This window comes from Urocitellus parryii, chromosome 1, assembly GCF_045843805.1.
Source record: "Urocitellus parryii isolate mUroPar1 chromosome 1, mUroPar1.hap1, whole genome shotgun sequence".
Classification (NCBI taxonomy): Eukaryota; Metazoa; Chordata; class Mammalia; order Rodentia; family Sciuridae; genus Urocitellus; species Urocitellus parryii.
In genome coordinates, this window is record NC_135531.1 from 147,539,958 (window position 1) to 147,561,129 (window position 21,172).

At 42.3% G+C, this 21,172-nt stretch overlaps 1 protein-coding gene across 3 annotated transcripts; it reads left to right on the forward strand.

The window, feature by feature from the left end:
• Positions 1-21: 21 nt before the first annotated feature.
• Positions 22-8,487, forward strand: Pttg1 (PTTG1 regulator of sister chromatid separation, securin). 3 transcript variants are annotated; one of them, XM_026395361.2, is made up of 7 exons: positions 22-420; positions 1,273-1,371; positions 1,686-1,821; positions 2,221-2,399; positions 3,747-3,840; positions 7,477-7,635; positions 8,340-8,487. In XM_026395361.2, exons 3-7 carry the CDS (start codon positions 1,731-1,733, stop codon positions 8,417-8,419), a joined length of 603 nt encoding a protein of 200 aa, XP_026251146.1. In that variant the 5' UTR covers positions 22-420; positions 1,273-1,371; positions 1,686-1,730; the 3' UTR covers positions 8,420-8,487. The 3 variants fall into 3 exon arrangements, with proteins under 3 accessions (XP_026251146.1, XP_026251144.1, XP_026251145.1); XM_026395359.2 differs by having other exon boundaries at positions 23-420; positions 1,720-1,821; XM_026395360.2 differs by lacking the exons at positions 22-420; positions 1,273-1,371 and adding an exon at positions 1,398-1,483 and having other exon boundaries at positions 1,720-1,821.
• The last annotated feature ends 12,685 nt before the right edge of the window (positions 8,488-21,172 follow it).

The window sequence follows — 21,172 nt, forward strand, 5'->3', positions numbered from 1 at the left end:
CTTGCCACGGGTGTCGCGAGACTTGAGCTGTGACTTTTTCATCTGGTTATCCTAGGCAGTTTGATAACTTCTGGCTGTGCAGCTTTTCCACTCTTTCTGGAAATCCTTGTTCCTATTAGAATCGCAGTATGGTAGGAGGCAAAAACCTCCCGAAATTTAGTACCTGAAACAAGCAACAGCTTAAAACTCGCTAGAGGGCTGTTTAATGAATAGGGAAGTTTGTGACGTATGAACTAAAGCAATTAAATTACTAGTAATTAGTAGCCAGCCAATGTAGCACGCTAGGGATGTGTGTGAACACAAAGTGTCTTTCCTGGAGTTTGCACCATACAGAGTGAGAAAGACCCTAATCATTCAAATAATTCTCAGTTGGAAGAAGCCGCTAGAAAAATATCAGGAGCTACGAGATGGAATGTTTTGGTAATTATGTCACGTCGACCTGAAGTGAACTTGCATTTTATTATGAGAAAACAAAAAATACTATAAAATATATTTTTTTTTGCTTTGGAAACTAATAGCATTTATAATATTCCTATCCTCCTTGGGAAGTAATCATGTGTGGTGTTTGTCTTTAAAAAAAAAATTTTTTTTTGCCGTATTGGGGATCAAACCCAGGGCATAAAGCCTGGTAGGTAAGTCCTCTCTGTACCAGAGATGCACCCCCAAATAGAAAGTATACATATAAAATAAAAAAAACTGGGAAATAAGCAATAATTTTGGTTACAGAATTTCCTGTCATTTAAGTGTGCTGCCTCTTCTGAAAGTTTATCCCCTGATCCCATGCGTGTATGCGTTTTCAAATGTGAGAGTTAAAATATCTGCCTCGATAGAATCCCCTCCCACCCAACCCCCTTTAAAAAATAATTTGTATTAAGGAATGTAAACATTAACTTTTATTTTATAATGCTGCATATAAAGGAAGACTGCTTATTCCAGTGGGGCTAGGCTTTCAGATGATCTCCATTCTTTTTTTCCAAGCCTACCAAATTTTTACAGTATTTGAAAATAAGTAGAAATAAATAGAAATGGAAATATATATTTTATTTTCAATCCTTTCTACAGTGTCAACTGAATAAAAAAGACCGCAAAACAATAAAACAGTGACATTGGGTCAGTACGTTAGTCCACACAGCTCAACGTTATGGAGAGCAAAAAGCCTCCCAGGTTTTTTTTTTTTTTCCCTTGGTAGGAAAGGAATCACAGACTTCCGGAGAAAGAGCTTTTGGGCGGGTCCTGGCAGTGTGATTTCCTCTCATTGGTTCTTTTTTACAGACTCCGCCTCAGGCCCCGCCTCCTCGCGGAGAAGCCAATTGAATCGCGAGTTGTGTTTTAAACCGCGGGCGTGAGGCGTCTCTGGCCGCGCGGCTTTGGGTGAGTTTGTTGGGAACGGCGTGAAGGACCCGGGTTCAGCGGTGTGAAGGCGGAGTGGTGTCGGGCTGGGAGCTGGGGCCGTGTGCCCGTGACTCCGGTGACTCCGATGCCGGTGCAGTAGGGACCTTGGGCTGAGTCCTGGGCGCACGGGATTCTCTTCTAATGAGAGCCTGTCCCAAACAGCCTGTTTAGACCTCAGAGCCTCTGACTCGGTCTTAAGTTCCTGGTGGCTCAAGGCTCTTGTTTTTGTCCGGACGTCCCCTGGGCAGAAAGTTTGATCTGTGCTATACCTTTGCTTTTCTCTCCTTCCCCAGTTCCCGGTTTCTCATACGTACATTTCATCCCTAGAGCAATCCAGAATGGCTACTGTGATATTTGTTGATAAGGAAAATGGAGAACCTTGTACCCGTGTGGCTCCTAAGGAGGTGCTGAAGCGGGGGCCTGGGCCTGGTGAGTATATAAGGCTGCAGTTGGACACTAAGGTTTTATGGATGTGGCCTGGACCCAGTTGAGCATTTAGTGTAGTTCGTAAGCTCTAGTCATTTAAATACTCAGTATGTGTGTCTCCCCCCCCCCCCCCCCCGTGTTAGGGATACAACCCAGGGCCTCCACATACTAAGTAAGCTCACTACCAGAATCACACTTCAGCCCTTGTTCTCAGGATGTTAATGAGATGACTTGAAGAGTATTGAACCTCAATACTTTCAGTACTTGTGATATGCTCTTAGTTACTACCAAAAATGAGGGTCAGCTTTAGGGGTAAGAATTAGGGCAAGTTTATATAAAGAGCATTGGAGTTACAAAGGAATTCACTGGTCTAATCTTATGGTGATACTTTTTCTTTGCTAGTTAAAGCCTTAGATGGGAGGTCTCAGGTTTCAACACCACTTGTTGGCAAAACGTTTCATGCTCCACCAGCCCCTAAAACTGTCAGAAAGGCTTTGGGAACTGTCAACAGAGCGACAGAAAAGACAGTAAAGACCAATGCACCCCTCAAACAAAAACAACCAACCTTCCCTGCCAAAAAGGTAAGTATTGGCTATGAAGGTATTGTTTAAATTTCAGCACTTTTGGCTCTGAAAATGACTGTTGCATCCTACTTGGCTGTTTTCCCCCTAAGTAGAAGGGAAATGCAGATTAGTAAACATGAGCAGAGTAGAATCATATTTTACTTCTCTGTATCTTTTTTTTTTAAATATATTTTTTAGTTGTAGATGAACACACAGTACCTTTATTTTTATGTGGTGCTGAGGATCAAACCCAGTGCCTCACACATGTGAGGCAAGCGCTTTACCACTGAGCTACAGCCCCAGCCCACTTCTCTGTATCTTTAACTAGAAGTAGCTAATGTGTAATTTCACCTCACCTGACCTAAACTGGTATCTGGCAGTAGGTTGGTTTGTATTATCTAATTAAAAAGTACATAAAATACTGAGAGGATGCCTGATGATCTTTTTCAGGTGCTACCAACATTTTCCCTACCTCCCAGAGAAAGCACCAGCTTGTTAGGGGACCATTTATTTGCTAGCATGCTGATCTTTTTATGTGGTCACAAGGTACAGGACATTGTATCCCAGACTGAGAGGACTTTGTTGTGAAAGATGAGTTTAGCATATGGATTAACACCTTGAATACTTATTTAATGTGTTTTAGAAGCGGGTTACATCAAACCTGTGACATACATGTAGTGCAGCTTAGGACAGGGGTGTCTGTTTAAAAAAAAAGAAAATGTTAAATGCAGATATTGCAGTGAAATGGGAAGAATGAGACTGTTACCCAGAACTGAAATGTGGGAAACCTGTGAGAGATTTCCTCTAGGTATGCACATATGAAGTAAGGTAAATCAAGAATACTGAAGCTTCCATTTGTTTTACTAAGTCAATGTCTACTTGTTTTTCAAAAGTCCTAGACTATCACTTGCTACCTCTTAACTGTGTTTGAGGAAGACACACTTGTTAATATTAACCCAGCAAATAATTAACGTAACAGTGGTGTGAAAAAAAATCACACTTCTATAAATCAAAAATGACTTTGAGGATTAGCTACTATTCTCAGCACTAATACTCAATTTTTCCTCGGTTAGGTTTGGATAATTGAGTAGATAAGCTCTAAATTAAGTTATGTTAACCGGTGCTAATAATAAAAGTCTTCAACTTTTGAGCCAGGTTACTAGAACTGTTTGAATTATATATATTTAGATTGTTTGGGGGTATAATCATGAAAACTAAGGATTATAGCTTCATAGTTGACAGTATGAAATTGGCAAATTTGAAAGTGTGGTGAAGTAATATGTTTGAAGAGGCCTTACCATCTTTTGTGCTGTTTGTTTGACAAGACTTCCATTCTTGCTAACACATTTTCTTGGGTTATTTTAGATGACCGAGAAGACTGCTAAAGCAAAAAGCTCTGTTCCTGCCTCCGATGAGACCTATCCAGAAATAGAAAACTTCTTTCCCTTCAATCCTTTAGGTAGTATCTTTTGGTATGGCAAAAATTGCTTTTGATCTCTGGTTTCTCTTGTAAATTCAACTCAGCTGTAACTTGTGACTACAGTATATAACCCTAGACTGTAATGAGACTGACCAAACCTGGGTTGCTTAGAATAAATATACTGGTTTAGGTGGAATCATTCGCGAGGTATCACCTTTGTCGGGAGGGGAATGGGAGCAAAGGTGTAGGATGTTGTTCCTTTTCTCAAAAGTATAGTGCCTAGGGGAGGTGTGCCCGATATTGAGCAAGTGCCAGTGTGGACTGTCTGACTAGAAAGCTGTTTCAGGGTGTGCAAAGAGCCCTTGTATCAAATTAAGCAATGCCTGAGAGTACCTTGGTTGGTTAATTATTTCTAGGTTTAAAAAAAAAAAACCTCTTCAGCTAGTGAAAACATTTTAAAAAAATTCCTTCAATCAGCTGTATATATCTGAAATAACTTCCATCATAGGACCAGCTTTTCAGGCTTTCATTTACTCCTCCAGTTGAGGAGAGGTTTCTGTGTCAAACATTATTAGGGTTTGGATGCAGTGGTTAGCCTGGTACATGGGGCCCTGCCACGAGGGAGCCCATAGTTCAGCAGGAAAGGCAGTCGTTGACCAGATAATCTCACTGAGTGAACAAGAAAGTGTTGTAGATCAAGTGTGCAAAGAGCCAAGGTAGGGAAAAGGACTGATGTGTTCTGGGGAATGAAAGGTAAGTGAAGCATGGGGGCAGGTCTGGCAGGGTCTTATAGAATTTTTTTTTTTTTAAACTGGGCATTGAGCCTATGGGTGCTTTACCACTGAGCTACCTCTCCAGTCCTTTTTCAAATTATTTTTACTTTGAGACAGAGTCTATTAATTTGCTGAGGCTAGCCTTGTTATTCTTCTGCCTCAGACCACACAAGTCTTTGGTATTTCAGGTGTTCCCTATTGTACCTGGTGAGGGCCACAGAGATTTCTGATCCAGATTTCTAGCCCCTTTAACCAAATGGCTTTTAGTAATATTTTACTAACACATTCAGATTGTTACGGCTTTTTATATGAGACAATTGTGCAGTTAGTATTCTTGGAATTATGTTGTGATTTTTGCCCATCTCGAGGGTTAACTTTGAGAATGTTTGCTGAGTTGGGCAGGGGGGATTAAGTTTTGATAAAATGTAGTATATTCATGCTAATGATTGCCATTTAGTCATTAAGGAAAATGAGGTAGATTTTATATGTATAGACCAGGAAGGAGGACCACAGCAAGCTGTATTTGAGGAAAGATATTGCCAAGTAGTCCTGCATATTTTTGACAGTTTTTGGAATTTTCTGTTTGTATTCATTATCCTTTGGTTATGTGACTTTCTTACTGATTTACTTATTTTAAAAAGAGCTCTTTGGGGATAAAATTAACCCTGTAATACTGCAGACTTATTTCCTCTGGAGTCTTTTTTGGGGGGGAAAGGGGGGAGGGCTACCTGGAATTGAATTGGACACTCAGCCACATCCCCAGCCCTATTTTTTTTTTAATGTCTTTTAAAGCTTTTATTAATGTGCTGAGGATCAAACCTAGTGCCTCCCACATGCTAGGCAAATGCTCTACCCCTGGGCTATAACCCCAGTCCCCTATTTAGTATTTTATGTAGAGACAGGCTCTCACTGATTTGCTTAGTGCCTCACTTTTGCTGAGGCTGGCTTTGAACTCAATCCTCCTGCCTCAGCCTCCCGGGCTGCTGGAATTACAGGCGTGTGCCACTATACCTGGTTTTCCTATAGAGTCTTTTGTCTATTTATGGTTTTCTTTATAATTCTGTGGTTTTAAATTGTAGTCGTATCACTCAATATCTTTTTGACATCTGGGTTTTATCAGCCTTGAAAAAGAGCAGACGAATTCCCAAGGACCTAGGTTTTCAGAGCCCTTTCACAGCTAAGTACAAAGATGAGAACAACCACTTTCTGATCTTTTGGGAGAACACTTAACCTCTATGAAAAGGAAAACTCAAAACACTATTTCAATCAAACTTCTCTTGCTGTCAAGAGAAATTGATTGTTTTAGATAATTCTTAAGAAGTAAGGCACTTGGGTTATAGGACAGAAAGTTACCTAATACGTGGTTCTTTTTTGGTCTCGGGACCCTTTTAAGGTTTTAGAAATTGAAAATCCCCAAAATTTTCTGCTTATGTATCCTGTTTATATTTCCTATATTAGAAATTAAAACTAAGACATTCTAAGAATATTAATTTGTTAAATAATTAACTAATAAATTAACATAAGACAAGTTTCCAAACAGATCTAGTGATAAGAATGGTATAGTTTATATTTTTGAAAATTTGCTTAATTGGACTTAATAAGACAATTGAATTCTTGTCAAATTCTTTAATCTGTTGCATCTGTTTTAGCTAAGGCAAATTAAGAACATCAGGCCTCATGCAGATGTAGAGTTAGGAAAGGGGGAGTATAAGTCTTATCAGATGAATGTCAATGGTTTTCTTATGTTCCTCTCTAAAACAAGTGGCTGTATCTGAACATATAATTGCAATGTAGAGTCTTACATTTTAATTTTTAATTACAACTGAGACCATTACCAGTAAACATTGTGTATTCTGATAGTATATTACTTTGATGTAGCACTATATTTTCTGTCTTTGCATTTATTATGCATTGATCACTTAGAAATATTGGTTCATTGAGAGGTAAATATCTAATGTTTAATGTTTCATCATTTAACATCAAAAACCCATTAATAATTACTGTTGCTCTCATCAGAAAAGTATTAGCTAATGATAGCATGACAGTGTGAAAAACTTATTTTGCAAACTATTGCAAATAAGTTTTCCACAGTTGTCAATTTTTTCTTGATGCTCTTGAATTTTGTTATTGGCACAGACTGTTTTCTTTGAAGTGTGATAGATATCCTTCATTCCTTTGAGAAAGTGTGTGACAGATACCCAAGTTTGAATGACCATAGTTGTTCCTTTGTTCTTTGAAGTGAAAATGTTTCCAGAGAAGGTCTTCTAGTTTATCTTGCAACTCAAATAATCACACAAATTCTTTTATTGGAGATAATCCTCAGCTGGGTGTGGTGGCACACACCTGTAATTGCAGCGACTGGGGAGGCTGAGGAAGGAGGATCAAAAGTTTGGGGCCAGCCTGGGCAATTTGGTGAGATAATGTCTTAAGATGAAAAGGCCTAGGGATGTAGCTTAGGGGTAGAGTATCCCTGAGTTCAATCCCCAGTACCAGGCAGGGGAGGAAATCATTCCTTGGTGTATGACAAATATTTCATGACACATTTTTCATTCTGTCACACGGAATCTTAAGATCTCTTTTTTAAGAGTTGAGTGAATGAGATTATACTTGTTAATCTCTATGGTGAAGTAACTTTTTTTTTAAAATTACAACTGAATAATGGTGAAGAGTGTAGTGACTACTAATGTAGTTCATTGCCAATGCCTTGATGTGTGCTAAGGCATCAGCAGGTCTATCCACCATTGCTTTAATACCGACCATGCAGATGTCAACAGTGGAAAAGGTATTAACCTTGTTAGGTAGTTTTGACCTCGTGGATCCTCTGAAAGGTTCTCTGACCTCCAGCATTTTGCTGACCACTGAGATCTGCTGTCCTGATGAGAAGATGCTTTCCCTCTGACAGATTTTGAGAGTTTTGACCTGCCTGAGGAGCATCAGATTGCTCACCTCCCCTTGAGTGGAGTGCCTCTCATGATCCTTGACGAGGAGAGAGGACTTGAAAAGCTGTTGCAGCTGGGCCCCCCTTCGCCTGTGAAGATGCCGTCGTCACCATGGGCATCTGGTAAGTGAAAAGGTGCCCTCTTGAAGGCTAAAAACGGCCTGTTTCATAACAACATCCATTACTGTGGGGACAAGAGTTATGCAGAAGGGGAAGCCTATGGGTAATTTCTATGCTTTAAGGTGAAAATTGCAGAAACCTGAAAACTCTTCTCAGTTGATATTTTGTACTTTAGTCCCTAATGCCTTGGCCAAGTGAAGTGATTCTGAAATATAATCAGTCTTAGATATTGCAAAAGTATTCAATTTAACGTGTAGCTTCTTAGGCTGTAAGTCGAAGTGTATACAAAACTTGTATGGAGAGAACTCCAGTGACATCCACACTAATAAAGGATTGAGACCCACTGTGCTCTAGCATAGAATGACACTATTTTGTTACTGCCCAAGGTTTGAGGTCTTAGTTTGCGTGGTCAGAAGCCATCCTCACTGTGCTTCCTGTTTGTCCCTATGTTTGTCCTGTTTTATCATTTGTTAGGCTGCTAGCTCTTACTCTAAGAAGAGTTGAGATTCAGGTACTTCTAAGACATATCCTGATAAAGGTCAATTCTGGGACCATAGCTGCATATTAAGAAGTGTGTGTGAGGTGGGGTTGCAGGTAGGGATTCATTAGACAAAAAATATGAGTTCATGACTAAAAGTGACAGCTAGTCTGTTGATTTGGACAACTCAAGGTTTACAGAAATTTAATGAGAACTTCCTCTTTTGTAGATCCGCTGCAGTCCCCTTCAAGCATTCTGTCAACCCTGGATGTGGAATTGCCACCCGTTTGTTATGACATGGATATTTAAATTTCTTAGTGCTTTGTAGTTTGTTTGTGTTAATAAAGCATTTGTTTAACAGGCTCTAATTTTGTGATTGGTATTGGAATTTACTTAAAGCAATACAAGAACTAAGAACTAGGCTGAAGTGTTTAACAGACCAGAGTCTATAATCTGAAAAGGAGGATTTGTCTGATTTGTAAAATCTTACCTTAAAACCCTATGGTTTGTTTTAACAGCTTATTTTAGAAGCTGCCACTATTTTCCTGACGAATATACCCTTCAATGTGTACTTTATTGCTTTTTTTGTGGCCATTAACTAGTAACAGTTATTAGATCTCTTAATTAGAAGAGCCACTTCCAGCTCATTAGGTATTTATTGCTAGGCATTCTTTATTGCTGGTTCTATTTAGTTTCTAATGACTTTAATACCCAGTATTCAGTAATCAGACTTTGAAAACCTTTATACACTTCAACCTCCTTGGGATCTTGGATTCTTTAAAGATCACTACAGATAAGTTACCCATAGTAAATCTGCTCTGTACCTGTAAGAAACTGTATTCAGCTGTTTATCTTCTTTGGAAATTAAGTATTTGATAAGTATTGTTTGATATTTTTTTCAGATGAGGATAGTGAGGCTTAGATCACTGATTTGCCAAAGGTGAGAAGAGCTAGAACATGATAGAGCTGATATTTTTGTTACTGAATGAGCCCTGTTTTGCTGCTCTTCCACATGGTATGCTAAACACTGAATCAGTTTTGCCAAAGAGTTTGTTTTGTTTTTTTGGTACTAGGGATTGAACCCAGGGGTGCTTACTTCTGAGTTATATCCCTAGCCCATTTAATTTTTCTACTTCCATACAAGGTATCACTAAGCTGCTCAGTTCAGTCTCAATCCTTCTGCCTCAGCCTCCTGAGTCACTGGGATTACTAGTGTGTGCCACCACATGGAACTACAAATGTTTTTCATGAGGTGGGAATCCTAAGTCTCAAATCTGCCTCCTGGAAGATAGGAAATACGGGTCTTTATGGGATGTGGCCAATGGAGAGATTGAAATGTTATTTCCTTCAGAGTCCTTCCTATTACGTGCTTCTCTAATGTTATACTTCAATGTTAGTGAAGGAGCAGAACTTGCCACTAGCAGTGTCATAACCAGCAGTGTCACAGGGTGGCCTGTGGTGGGGGAGAAGGTGACTGGAGATGGGGAAAGTGAAGGAATTGACCTGTGCACCAGCAGTCCAACCTGATTGCTCTTCATAAGACCAATATTCAAAAATGGCAGCATGAGTATGATCCAGGTGGAACTTTAAGTCCTTTCATGTCCAAGGTTGCCTGCTGGACACCTGTGCAGGCCCAAGAGAAGGTCTGTGGTTCCAGTGGGTTTGAAACACAAGAGGCCTCCCAAGATTCTGAAACGGCTTAAACCATCATTGCCAAGGTTATGATACCCCAGAGGTATTATCTACGGTAAATCTAATGGGGTGTACTGCTCAGTGACTTGACCTGTGAAGTTGATGAAAGTGCAGCTAGGGGTTTGCCCAGATTTTCCCTGTTTCATTTTGATTCTCTCTGGTCATGGAATCAAAATAGAGGTTGTAAATGGTTGTCTGTGGATTTTTGTTTGCTTTTTGGGTAGGAGGTACTTGATAGTTTTGAAAATGTATCATTTCCACCATTTAAACTTCCAGTTGTTTCTCTTATCTGTGATTGTGGAAGGTCTTTTTTTTTTTTTTTTTTTTGAGAATTTTTTAATATTTATTTTTTAGTTATCGGTGGACACAATATCTTTGTTTGTATGTGGTGCTGAGGATTGAACCCGGGCGGCACGCATGCCAGGCGAGCGCTCTACCACTTGAGCCATATCCCCAGCCCAAAATTTTTTAATATTTATACTTTTTTTAGTTCTCGGCAGACACAACATCTTTATTGGTGTATGGTGCTGAGGATCGAACCCGGGCCGCACGCATGCCAGGCGAGCGCGCTACCGCTGAGCCACATCCCCAACGCCTGTGGAAGGTCTTGGCAAAGCAGATCTGGTAATAGTAGTTGGTTTTCAACCCTTGCAGAGCTGGTGGCAGAATGCTGGCGTCTCTTGAGGTGGGGTATGGGCCTTCTATCCTACAGACCCTACTTCAAAGGGCCCTGAAGGGGAACTGAAGCAATCTTTCTGTTCTCTTTTTGGACCTAGCCTCAGCTCGCTTCCCTTGCTTGGATCATGGAATTACTTGAATCTGCTTGATGCTTAGCCATGTGGGGAGCCTTTCCCCTGGAACCTTTGTAGCAGCAACAGTCAGGTTAGAATGGGAAACTTTCCAAGCCTTTCATTGCCATTGTTATTGGAAGAAGCTGAAAGGTATTAGGCATGAAATACTAGGAACACCTGCAGCCACTGATCCTGACTTTAAAACTGTCTACCCTCTAAACACAACTGAACCAGTCTACATTTCTGGTATTAGTAGAAAGGAGAACTAAGAAGAGAATATAGTAAGACTCCTAGGACACTGGGTTTCAGTGGGAATTATTAGATCTAATATCCTCAGGTATCAGAGTCACTGTGAAAAGCAAAGTAATTTTGAATGACTTTCATGTTCAAACAGAAACTTCTGAAAATTATCTCTTGGGAATGGAAGGAACCAAAGGCTGGGAGCAAGAGAACTAGTTAGTCCTGAAATGATTAATTGCTGTCCTCTGGGTCAACACTGAGCATGGGGCGATTTGATCTTTTCCTCTGCTAGTCAGACTTCAATACATTTACTGTGTGTTGAGACTTTGAGAACTTTAAGCAGATGCTCCATGAATACTGGTAATTTTTATCTTTGGATTTTTGCTGTCTTAAATTCTGGCATCTGTTAGCAAAAAGAAAACTTTTTCCTACTTTTATTGTTTAAACTTCTGCCCACCACCACTGCCTCCTTGCTATCCTCCCTAATAGAGGGTATCGTTAAGAGGAATGTCTCACTACTATTTATTCTGCAGATCTGCACCTTGCATCAGAGCGTCCCTCCTCTCACAGGTCAGTCCCTTCACAGGTACTCTGGGTTGCCACCTCCTTGCTTTATCTCCTTCACTAAAAATTCTTCCTTGCCTCCACATACTTCTCTAGCTATGGACATTCCCACCTCACTCAAATGTCATATTATAGGAGCTCAGTCTTGTCATCTTGACTCTGCAAACTCCCTGTGTGATCATGTCTATTGTGGCTCAAAATACCACCTATGTGCTGATGACATCACATTCCTGCATCTAACCCAGGTCTCTCCCCTGACACCATGTCCTCCTCTGTAGTTGCTTACTTGTGATCTCATCAATTATATCTAAACTGGAATTCTTCATTCTTCCCTCCCATATCTGCCCTGTGTGAGCTTTCTGTACTTCAATAAATGGCATTTACTCCTGTCACAAACATGGGCGTATCCTTGTCACTTCTTCCTATCCTTGTCCATCTTTTTTCACATCCATTCTAAAACCAGGACTGGGGCTGGTGTGGTAGTTCATGCCTATAATCCCAGCTTCTTGGGATGCTGAGGGAGAAGGATCACGAGTTCAAGGCCAGCCTGGGCAACTTAGACCCTGTCTCAATAAAGAGTGGGAATGTAGATTAGTGGTAGAGAGTTCCTGAGTTCAGTGTCCACTTTGGCAAAATGAATAAAAACCTGGTCTGATGGGTCTGCTTCTGGTATATATTGTTAGTTACTCGCTTCTGTCCATTTGTCACATGCAAACTGTCATCTTGAATGACCAAAACCTTCTAGCTGGTCATTTGCTTCTGCCATTCCCCTTCCTGCCCATGCTTTCTCCATTAACAAGAATGATATTTTAAGCCAGGCGCAGGCCTGTAGTCCCAGCAGCTCGGGAGGCTGAGGCAGGAGGATCACAAGTTCAAAGCCAGCTTCAGCAATGGTGAGGTGCTAAGCAACTCAGTGAGGCCCTTTCTCTAAATAAAATACAAAATAGGGCTGGGGATGTGGCTCAGTGGTTGAGTGCCCCGAGTTTAATCCCTAGTACCCACTCGCCCCCAATTTTTTTTTAATATGTAAAAACAATTGTTGGTTCCCTCTTCAAAGCCTGCTAGTCCATTCACATTGTGCCCAGGATAAACTTTGAACTCTTCTGGCCCTGTCTGGCACTCAACTGTCACCTCTTTCATGCTTATTCTCTGCAGAAGTCAGCTGCAACAGCCTCCAGTACTTGAGTGCGTGGCCCCTCCATGGGACACATGGGTGGCTTCACAGGGTGGCCTCCCCAGTTGCATTTATTGCTCGGGCTGTCTTGCCCATCTCTGATTCCATGTGAGGCAGTTGGTGCCCTCTGCATCTAGAGTAGAGGACAAGCTTGCTTTCCTCACCTGGGTCTCACCTTCTGGTCGTCTTTGGCTCACCGCACACCTGACCTGCACTGCCACTTCTCACATGTTTCAAAAAGGCCTGATTCTGCCCAGCTCTACTGTGACTGTTTCAGACTTTCATTTCTTACCTGTGCTGTCAGAATATTAACATACTTTAATAGATACCCCCCAACCCACCCTCCAGATGGCAGCTGGATGAGCTTTCCAATTGAGCAAATGTGATGGTGTCACTTAAATTTCAGAGGTTGTTTTCATCTGTAGAATTTTGGCTTGGGTCTGTCTTATATTTTCCATGTCTCTACTTAATATTTAACACATGTTTTCAAAATCTCTTAATGTCCTTGTCTGCTCAGCTTAACATCTGGCTCAGTTCTGGGTTGGGTTTTCTTTTTTTATCATGGGTGGTTTTCGTACTTGCATGAATTTTACTGTTTTTTTTTTTCTTTTTTCTGTGCTGGATATATTCACATTTCTGCAAATATGTCTAAACTTTGTCCTGGAGTATGGTTTAAGTTACTTGGAAGCAATTTGATTTGAGTCTTGCCTGTAAGGCTTGTTAGCCACACCAGTGGAGCTTTTAGCCTGTGGCTAATTTGTCCCTACTACTTGGGTATAAGACTCTTGGGACTCTAAGCACTGCTCCGTGAATTATGAGGCTTTATACAATCTGGCTGGTGGAACAGACACTGTCTGTGGCCTTATGAGAGCTCCAGGTGTTCTCCCCGATCCTTTTGGCTCATTTTCTCACATGCCAAATGTTGATCAGTGTTCTTCTGAAGACTAGATGGACACGCTCTGCAAATTTTCCAGTCTTTGCCCCAGTGCTCTGCTCTGTAAACTCCAGCTGCCTCTGGCTCCCCTTGGTCTCCTCTGTTTTTTTTCTCTTCAACTTGGGAAAGTCCGCTGGGCTCTGCCTGGGTTCTGCTCCCATGCTCTGCAGCCTGGAAACCCTCAAAGCAAACTGGGACAGTCTTTGGGTTCACCTCTTTTATTCCTCCTGATATCCACTCTCTTAGAAGCTTGGTTTCAAATATTTTGTCCTGTTTTTGGGTTGTTTCAGGCAGGAGGATAAATCTGGTTCCTTACTCCATCTTGGTTGGAATGAAAAGTTCTTTCTAGTTGTCATTTTTTTTTTTAAAGTTCAGTAAAAATTCACATAGTATAGAATTTGCCATTTTGAAGTATGCAGTTCAGTGGCTTTTAGTACCTTCAGTGCATGCAAACGTCACCACTCTAATTCCCCCCTAAAGAAACCCATGTCCATTAAATAGTCAGCCTCCACTTCATTCACTTTTGAATGATGCCCCTTTGTGTTGGGATGAAGTCTCAGTTGTTCAGTGCAGTGCTCCATGCCTCCTGGCAGCCCCTCTGAAGATGATGTGCTCTCTCCCATTTGACTGGCTCACACTTGTCCATTAACTCTCCACTGAGGTGATTCTAATGGAAGTCTTTCCCGACTGCCAAGATTGGGTTAGGTGCCCCCCTCATTTGTTCTATTAGCCAATGAGACTACACTATCCAGACACATATTTTTTTTAATACAGTTGTCCTTTGGTATCTGTAGGGAATTAATTCCAGAATGCCCCATTGGTACCAAAATCTGAGAATGCTCACTCAATCCCTTATGCAAAATGGCATAGTATCTAACCTGTGCCATCCTCCTGCGTATTTCAAGTCATCTCTACATTACTTAACAATACATAATACAGTGTCAATGTTATATAAGTAGTTGTGCTATATTTAGGAAATAATTTCAAGGAGAAATATGTTCAGTATGGATGTAATTTTTAGCCCCTGAATATTTTCAATCAGATGAGCCCGAGGGTCTGGAGGGCAGGCTATACTCACCATGATGAGTTGTCTGCCCGTTTGGCTTTCTTTTCTGCCACACTGGAAACTGGTAAGGTCACTGTTCATTGTTGTAGTCTCACGCCTGACACATGGCAGGTGCTCAGGGATTTGCTGAAATGAGTGGATATGGCATTGGTCTCTGGGAACCCATTCTCCTAGAGCTCCAAAGACAGCAGTGTGCCCACTGTTCACATCACGCAGTACCAGGGTGTCTTCCTTCTTCGAGGCTTCCATGAAGAGGGGGTCAGAGCGCAAGCACAGGAGGCTGCTTCCCATCTCCTCTGAGCCCAGCTCAGCCCACATATAACCTGTCTCCTGGGAAGGCTCAGCTCATGATGGAAACACAACCTGGTTTTCTTTTTTCATTGCACTTTGTTGAGCTGACTGCTGGGCGGTGGGTGATGCTTAACAGCATCCCAACAGATTTTGTAGCCTTCAGGTTACTTTCTATTGAAAGGAAATTTGGTTTTAAATGTAGGCCTTTGTCCTGCTTTTCAGACCTGAGGCTCAGACTCACTTCCTGCTCCTCCCTCTTGCTCAGCACAAGCGAGAGCTGGGCCAGAGCGCACGCACATATTCTGGTCTCTGGCCTCCCTGCTCCCCTTTGGGTGTGGGGATCTTCATGGGTCCTTAATAAGTCCCATGTCCAGGAGGACAGCCACTTGTGACAGGGTACTAGTTGTTAGCTCTGTACGATGCTGGTGGCCTCCACCCACAGGAAGGTCTCCGTGTGGCCTAGGTTGAATACCCCTACCCCTCCTGAGAAGGGCAGCCTTGTCTCTATTCTCCAATCTTTCCCAGATGGGTCCTCTGTTATTGCCTAGATGTTGTCCATGGCCTGCGCTCTTCCATTACTAACCCCTGGGGTTCTTTTATCCTCTGAGGGCCTGGAGAGCCCTAATAGATGAAGGTTTCTCAGGAACACCACATGGGGAACTTCAGATGGGGTGCCTGGGCTACACTAGCAGGTGTCCAATTTGAGAAATCTCTGGGCTGGGAGTGGATACCAGGGTAGGTAAGTCCCTATCTAACAATGATCCTCCTCTCTTCCAGTAGTGTGGTAAGAAGACTCAAAAGGACACATGCCATATCCTCAGGCTCCCAGGGTGTTCCTCCAGAAGCCTTCTGCCTCACCTTGCTTAGCTCCATTGGTGGGCCTGCAGTTAAGCAGGTGCCCATCTGAGGTGAGGTGCCATTCCTCCTCCTTGAAGATCCCATCCTTCATTTGTTCATTGAGAGCTTCTTGTGGCTTTTTGGTGTGTCCCACTGTAGACACAGCTTTTCTCCGCAGACACCCAAAAGTTGACTACCTCCTCTCAGGCCTCTTTCCTGGTTGATGCTCACAGAGCCAGCATCTCTGTGAGCCCAGAACTAACTTTTGAATATGCTGTGCTCAGTGGCTTTGGGGACATGGTCACGTGTGCTCCAATGATAGGAAAAATCAGACGGCAGATCTGTTTCTCCTTTCCAGCTACAGTGAGCACTTGCCAAGGTCCTGTGTATTTTTGTAGTTCCCAAGTCCAGAGTCTTACCTAGAATAGACAAATGATCAGTTTGTGGGATTGAATCATAGCAGGAAGAAGAGAGCAGAGTGTCCTGCCTTTGTCCCTGTGTGCAGGGCTCCCAGGAGGATATGTGCCTATAGTCCCTTGTGAAGAGGCTTTTTTTCCTACAGGAGGAGCCAGGACTGATGAACCACTTTCCGAGCCCCCAGTGGAACAGACAGCAGGCCCCACCTTTGTCTGGTGCCTGAGGAGTGGGAGGGGTTTCCATGGCATCGCATGTAGCACCTTTCACCTCCATTTGCAGCCCCTAGAGGTGGAAGCTGGTGGCCATTGGCCTGCTGCTTGGAGCCCAGGCCACCACTGACTCCTAGCTTCTTGCATTAGGAACACTGTAGGAGACCAACTCAGAGGTGGAAGGCAAGGGCAGAGCATTTGATTAAGAAGCATCTTCATCTTCCCAGAGAGACTAAATTGAGTACACTGTTCTGTATTCCTAGTTGAGAACTTGGCATGTAACACCAGCCATACAACAGCTTGTGTTTCAGCCCTGCCTCGTCGTTAGGGTAGAGGGATGAGTGTGGTTGGTGAGATGAAGAAGGGATGGTCATGAAAAGAGGGACAGGAAAAGATATACCTGGAAAAAGGGAACATAAAATCACACATGTACTCAAACCCAGGGATGCTGAATTTGATGGGAGGGATGTATTCCTGAAATTAAAGACTAATCCAGACATGATGGTGTATGATTGCACTAAGGCTGCCATAGTGAGCTACCTAAAGTGTCTGGGTACAGTGTTGCCTTACTGTAATCCCAGGTACTCCTGTGTGGAGGAGAAGGGAAGATTAGGAGTTCAAGGCCAGACTCAAACCAACCAAAAACCAGAGATTGTTGAAACAACTGATATTTATTTTCTCACGTGTCTGGAGGCTAGACTTGAACACCAAGGTGTCAGTAGGGTTGATTCCTTCTGAGGCCTCTTTCCTTGGCTTGCACACAGAGGAGTTTTGTTAGGATGGTGGAGTCCTAGTCTAAAATGTTCAAGGACAGAAGACATTGACACAGGTGTATGCAGCAAAGCAATGACTGTCTGAGGACCTAAGATTCTGAACCTGGGGGTGTGGTCTGGAAGCAGCAAGGAGGATGCAGGGAGTTTCTACCCTACCCTCTCCCTGGGGGTGGGGAGTGAGCAGGGCTTCCCTTCATGGCTGCTCATGGGGAGGTAGGAGTTGGTGACCAGGGGAGAGATGGCAGCCAGGGTAGCCATGCTTGCTTCCTCTAGGTATGAAATATGCTGTCTTTCACTTTTACTTTTTGGTACCAGAATCAAACCCTGCTTAACCACTGAGCTAGATCCCAAACCCTTTTTAATTTTGACACAGTGTTTTACTAAGTTGCTGAGGCTGGCCTCAATCTTGCGATCCTCCCACCTAAACTCCGGAGTTGCTGGGATTACAGGCATCCACCTCTACTCCCAGCAATAGGATGTCTTTTAGGATACTACTATTAATGACTCATTTATATGTTTTAATTAAATCTATATAAGGGCAGAGTTGTGGCTCAGCAGTAGGGTGCTTGCCTAGCATGTGCGAGGCTGGGGGTTCGATCCTCAGCACCATAAAAATAAATAAATAAATAGTATTGTGTCCTACTACAACTAAAAAATAAATATTAAAAAAAATCTATATGAGAGTACTTTCTCTGATAATTGAGATTCTTAGTCTACAGGAAATTGGGTGAAGATTTTTCACAAGTTCTTTTCCCTCCATGTGAATTAACAGCAATGAGTATTTGGCTCCTTGGTCATAGGGAGCAAGAGGCATCTAGGATCAAGACAGAGGCCCTCATTATGCTGGAAGGAGTCCACTTCGAGGTCCATCATCGCCCCCTGGTGGCTCTATCCATAGCACAGAGAAGAGGGTTGCCTTAGGAGACAGGGAGTGGCCAGGAAAATAGAAAGAACCCAGGGGGAAAGTAGAGTATGGACTGGAGTTGGTGAAGTCAAAGAGGTGGCATGAACTCCCTGGAGGACCGAGCTCTTTGTCCATTTGTCCCTTTGACAGAATGTCATGGAGGTCAAATTCATTTCAGTAACAGTACTAAGATGTGATTTGCCCATTTAACTCTCATTCTTTCAAAGTGTACTGTGGTATTTTCCAGAAGCTATTGGAAGTGTAATATCGCAGCAGACGGAATGCAGAAGCAGCTATGTGAATCCAGCTGTCTTCTTGTCAGCCAGATATTAAAGAGTTTTGCAAAAATGCAAGGCAATGTCAGTTTTCTTGGTTTTATTTGAGAAAATTGTTATCTTTCATAAAATATTTAATTGTGTTAACAATTAACATTAATAGGCTTATTATGGTAATATTTAAATTAATTGGTAAATATTTAAAAATGTCCTCAGTTGTAATTTCTACCACTGACTGTAAATATTGATAGATAGTATCCTTAGAAACAAAAGCTTTTTGTCATCTTTTTACTTTTTAAGTATGTTATGGAATCCTGAAACCAAGCCATTTGGGAACGACTAGTCTGGTGAAATGAGAGCCCAGGCTCTGGGGTTAGTATGTTTGGATTCAAATCCTGGCTCTGTGATCTTAGGCAAGTTACTTACCCTCTCTGACACTGAATTTCCTTATTGGTAAACTAGATTACCAATAAGATTATTTCTGCTTACAGTTATTGTGAGCAACCAATGAAATGAGATATTCATAGTGCTGGAAACAGTGATCATTTCATAAATGTTATTATTCCATCAAATTATTGGATATCTATTATATGTTATATGCCGTCTGTGCTAAGTGCTATGAAGGATATAAAATGGCATGTCACAGCTCCTATTTTTGGGGGTGGGGGTGTTGCCACTCAGCAGAGCTCTAGTTTTGCAGTCAACACCTTTGTAGGCTCAATTCCAAGCCTCACCCCTGATTTAGGACCTGACCTGGAATAGGTCAGTTCCTGTCAAGAAGAGTCAGATAAAAAAGGAATTTATAGGGGCCGGGGTTGTGGCTCAGTGGTAGAGAGCTTGCCTAGCATGTGTGAGGCACTGGTTTCCATTTTCAGCACCGCATATAAATAAACAAACAAAATAAAGGCCCATCAACAACAAAAAGAATATATATATATATATATATATATTTTTTTTTTTTAAAAAGGAACCTTCGAAGGTCCACCAATAGACAGTAAATTACTGCTTGTATCTTTCAGGCAACACTACCTCCTGCCTCAGTTCCATGCTTGATTTGTCCTCTGCTTTTCCCTGACACCACCTATCTTTCTTCCTGAGATAATGCAGCCTTGCCGCTAGAGGGCGCCTCCTGCCTTGCTAGTAACTTGCTTTGGCTAATCTGGACCTGTTCTCTTAGCTGAGATGGGTGGTGAGTGAGATCTATGTCTGTAGCACTTTATCAGCTTGATGGGTGAGCTAAGTTTTGCCCTACAATCCGAATTCTGTTTTTTTTTTTTTTTAATCAGTCAAATCATACTTCCGAGACCTCTTTACCTAAAACTGGGGTGGCAGGATTGGTGGAAGGGAAATCATCGCTGCTGCCACCACCACTGCTTGACATTTATAGAGCTTTATTTCTTGCCAGATATGTGCTAAGTGCACTTCACGTGCATTATCTCGTGGAACCTCAGAGTCACACCATGGGGTGTGGGTATGCGTGGACACTCATTTTAACAACGGGACACTCCAGCTGTAATTGGATGGATAACTTCCACAGCATCCAGCTAGATGGTACCCTTGGAAGGATGAAATGGTCCCCTCAGGGGCATGCCCTGCCCTGCCCTGCCTGTAAATAAATCAGAGCAGTAATTACTGCTCCAGGACAGCTGTCCTCAGCTTTATCAGATACAATCCGGCTTTCATTCTGTGTTAAATAAAAATTTGAAGGAGACCATGGATTTGGACTGGGAACTTGTTGTAAGCCCAATAGACCAAACTCATCCCAGTAGCCAGATCTGGTTGGCCGCGGAGGCCCTATAGCCAATTACAATCAACTAAGTTGTAACTGATAGGCTACTGTCCGTCCATCAATCAGCCAATCAGTTGCTTTCTGTGTCCCTCCCCCCCCTTTTAAATAAATGTTGTCTGATTTGTGTGATCATGGTGTTGGTCCCAGTTCTTGGAAATTTCTCTGCTTCTGGGAGCCGCCCGATTTTGAGAATCACGTTCTGTCTTGCTTGGTTTTGTTCTTTGCTCGATGAAACTCTAATTGACACCGTCGACCTAAGGAATTATCCCTCTTAACGCTTCCAACATCCCCTTTACTATCCTGAAGTGAAATTCACAGGCATCGTACACTCAGGCTTATACGTTTGCTTATGAAGGACGAGAGACCTGGAAGAAAAGTGCTCCCTAAGGAGTGAGCGTCACGTTGGTGCCGGTTTTCCAAACTGTCCACCAGGGGGCGGCACACCTCTTCCTCGCCTGCAACTGCCCACAGCGACAATCCTGTGAGGAGAGGCTGTTCCCCTTCCTTGAACGGCCTCCCCTTAGGCCACTGTTGAGGTCCCCTGAGTGGTGGAGGGGTGGGGAAGGCAATGAAGAGAGGAAGTCGCAGAGCGTAGAGCTGACCCCAGTTAGTGTGATGGATTTCTAGTCACATGTACCCACCATGAGTACAGTCATGTGCTTTTAAAGTTTTAGTTTTGAGTCGTTTACTTTCAAAGTGATTATGAAAGTCAGGCGTTTATTTTAATTAAAATTGTTCTTAAGGTTACTTTTGCATTAGAGTCAGTGGTAATGCATTTAATAGTTTTCTTTAAATTGACTCAATTTTTCTTTAACCTAAATGCATATATTTAAATGGAAACTTTAATGTATAAATGGAAAGCTTGTCACTTGATATAATAAGAGGGTGACATTGAAAAAAGAAAAAAGAAGAAGAGGAGTGGGAGAGAGGAGAAGGAAGAGGAGGAGATGGAGGAGAAGAAGGAGGAGGAAGAGAAAGAAGGAAAATGTTATTGAATTCTTGCTGATGCTGGTAAGTTTTCCCAGCAAAGGGTCCACACTCTGTCCTAAGAGGGAGTTGAACAAGTGTCAAAGACATATTAGCACTCTATCTTCACAGAGAAGTGA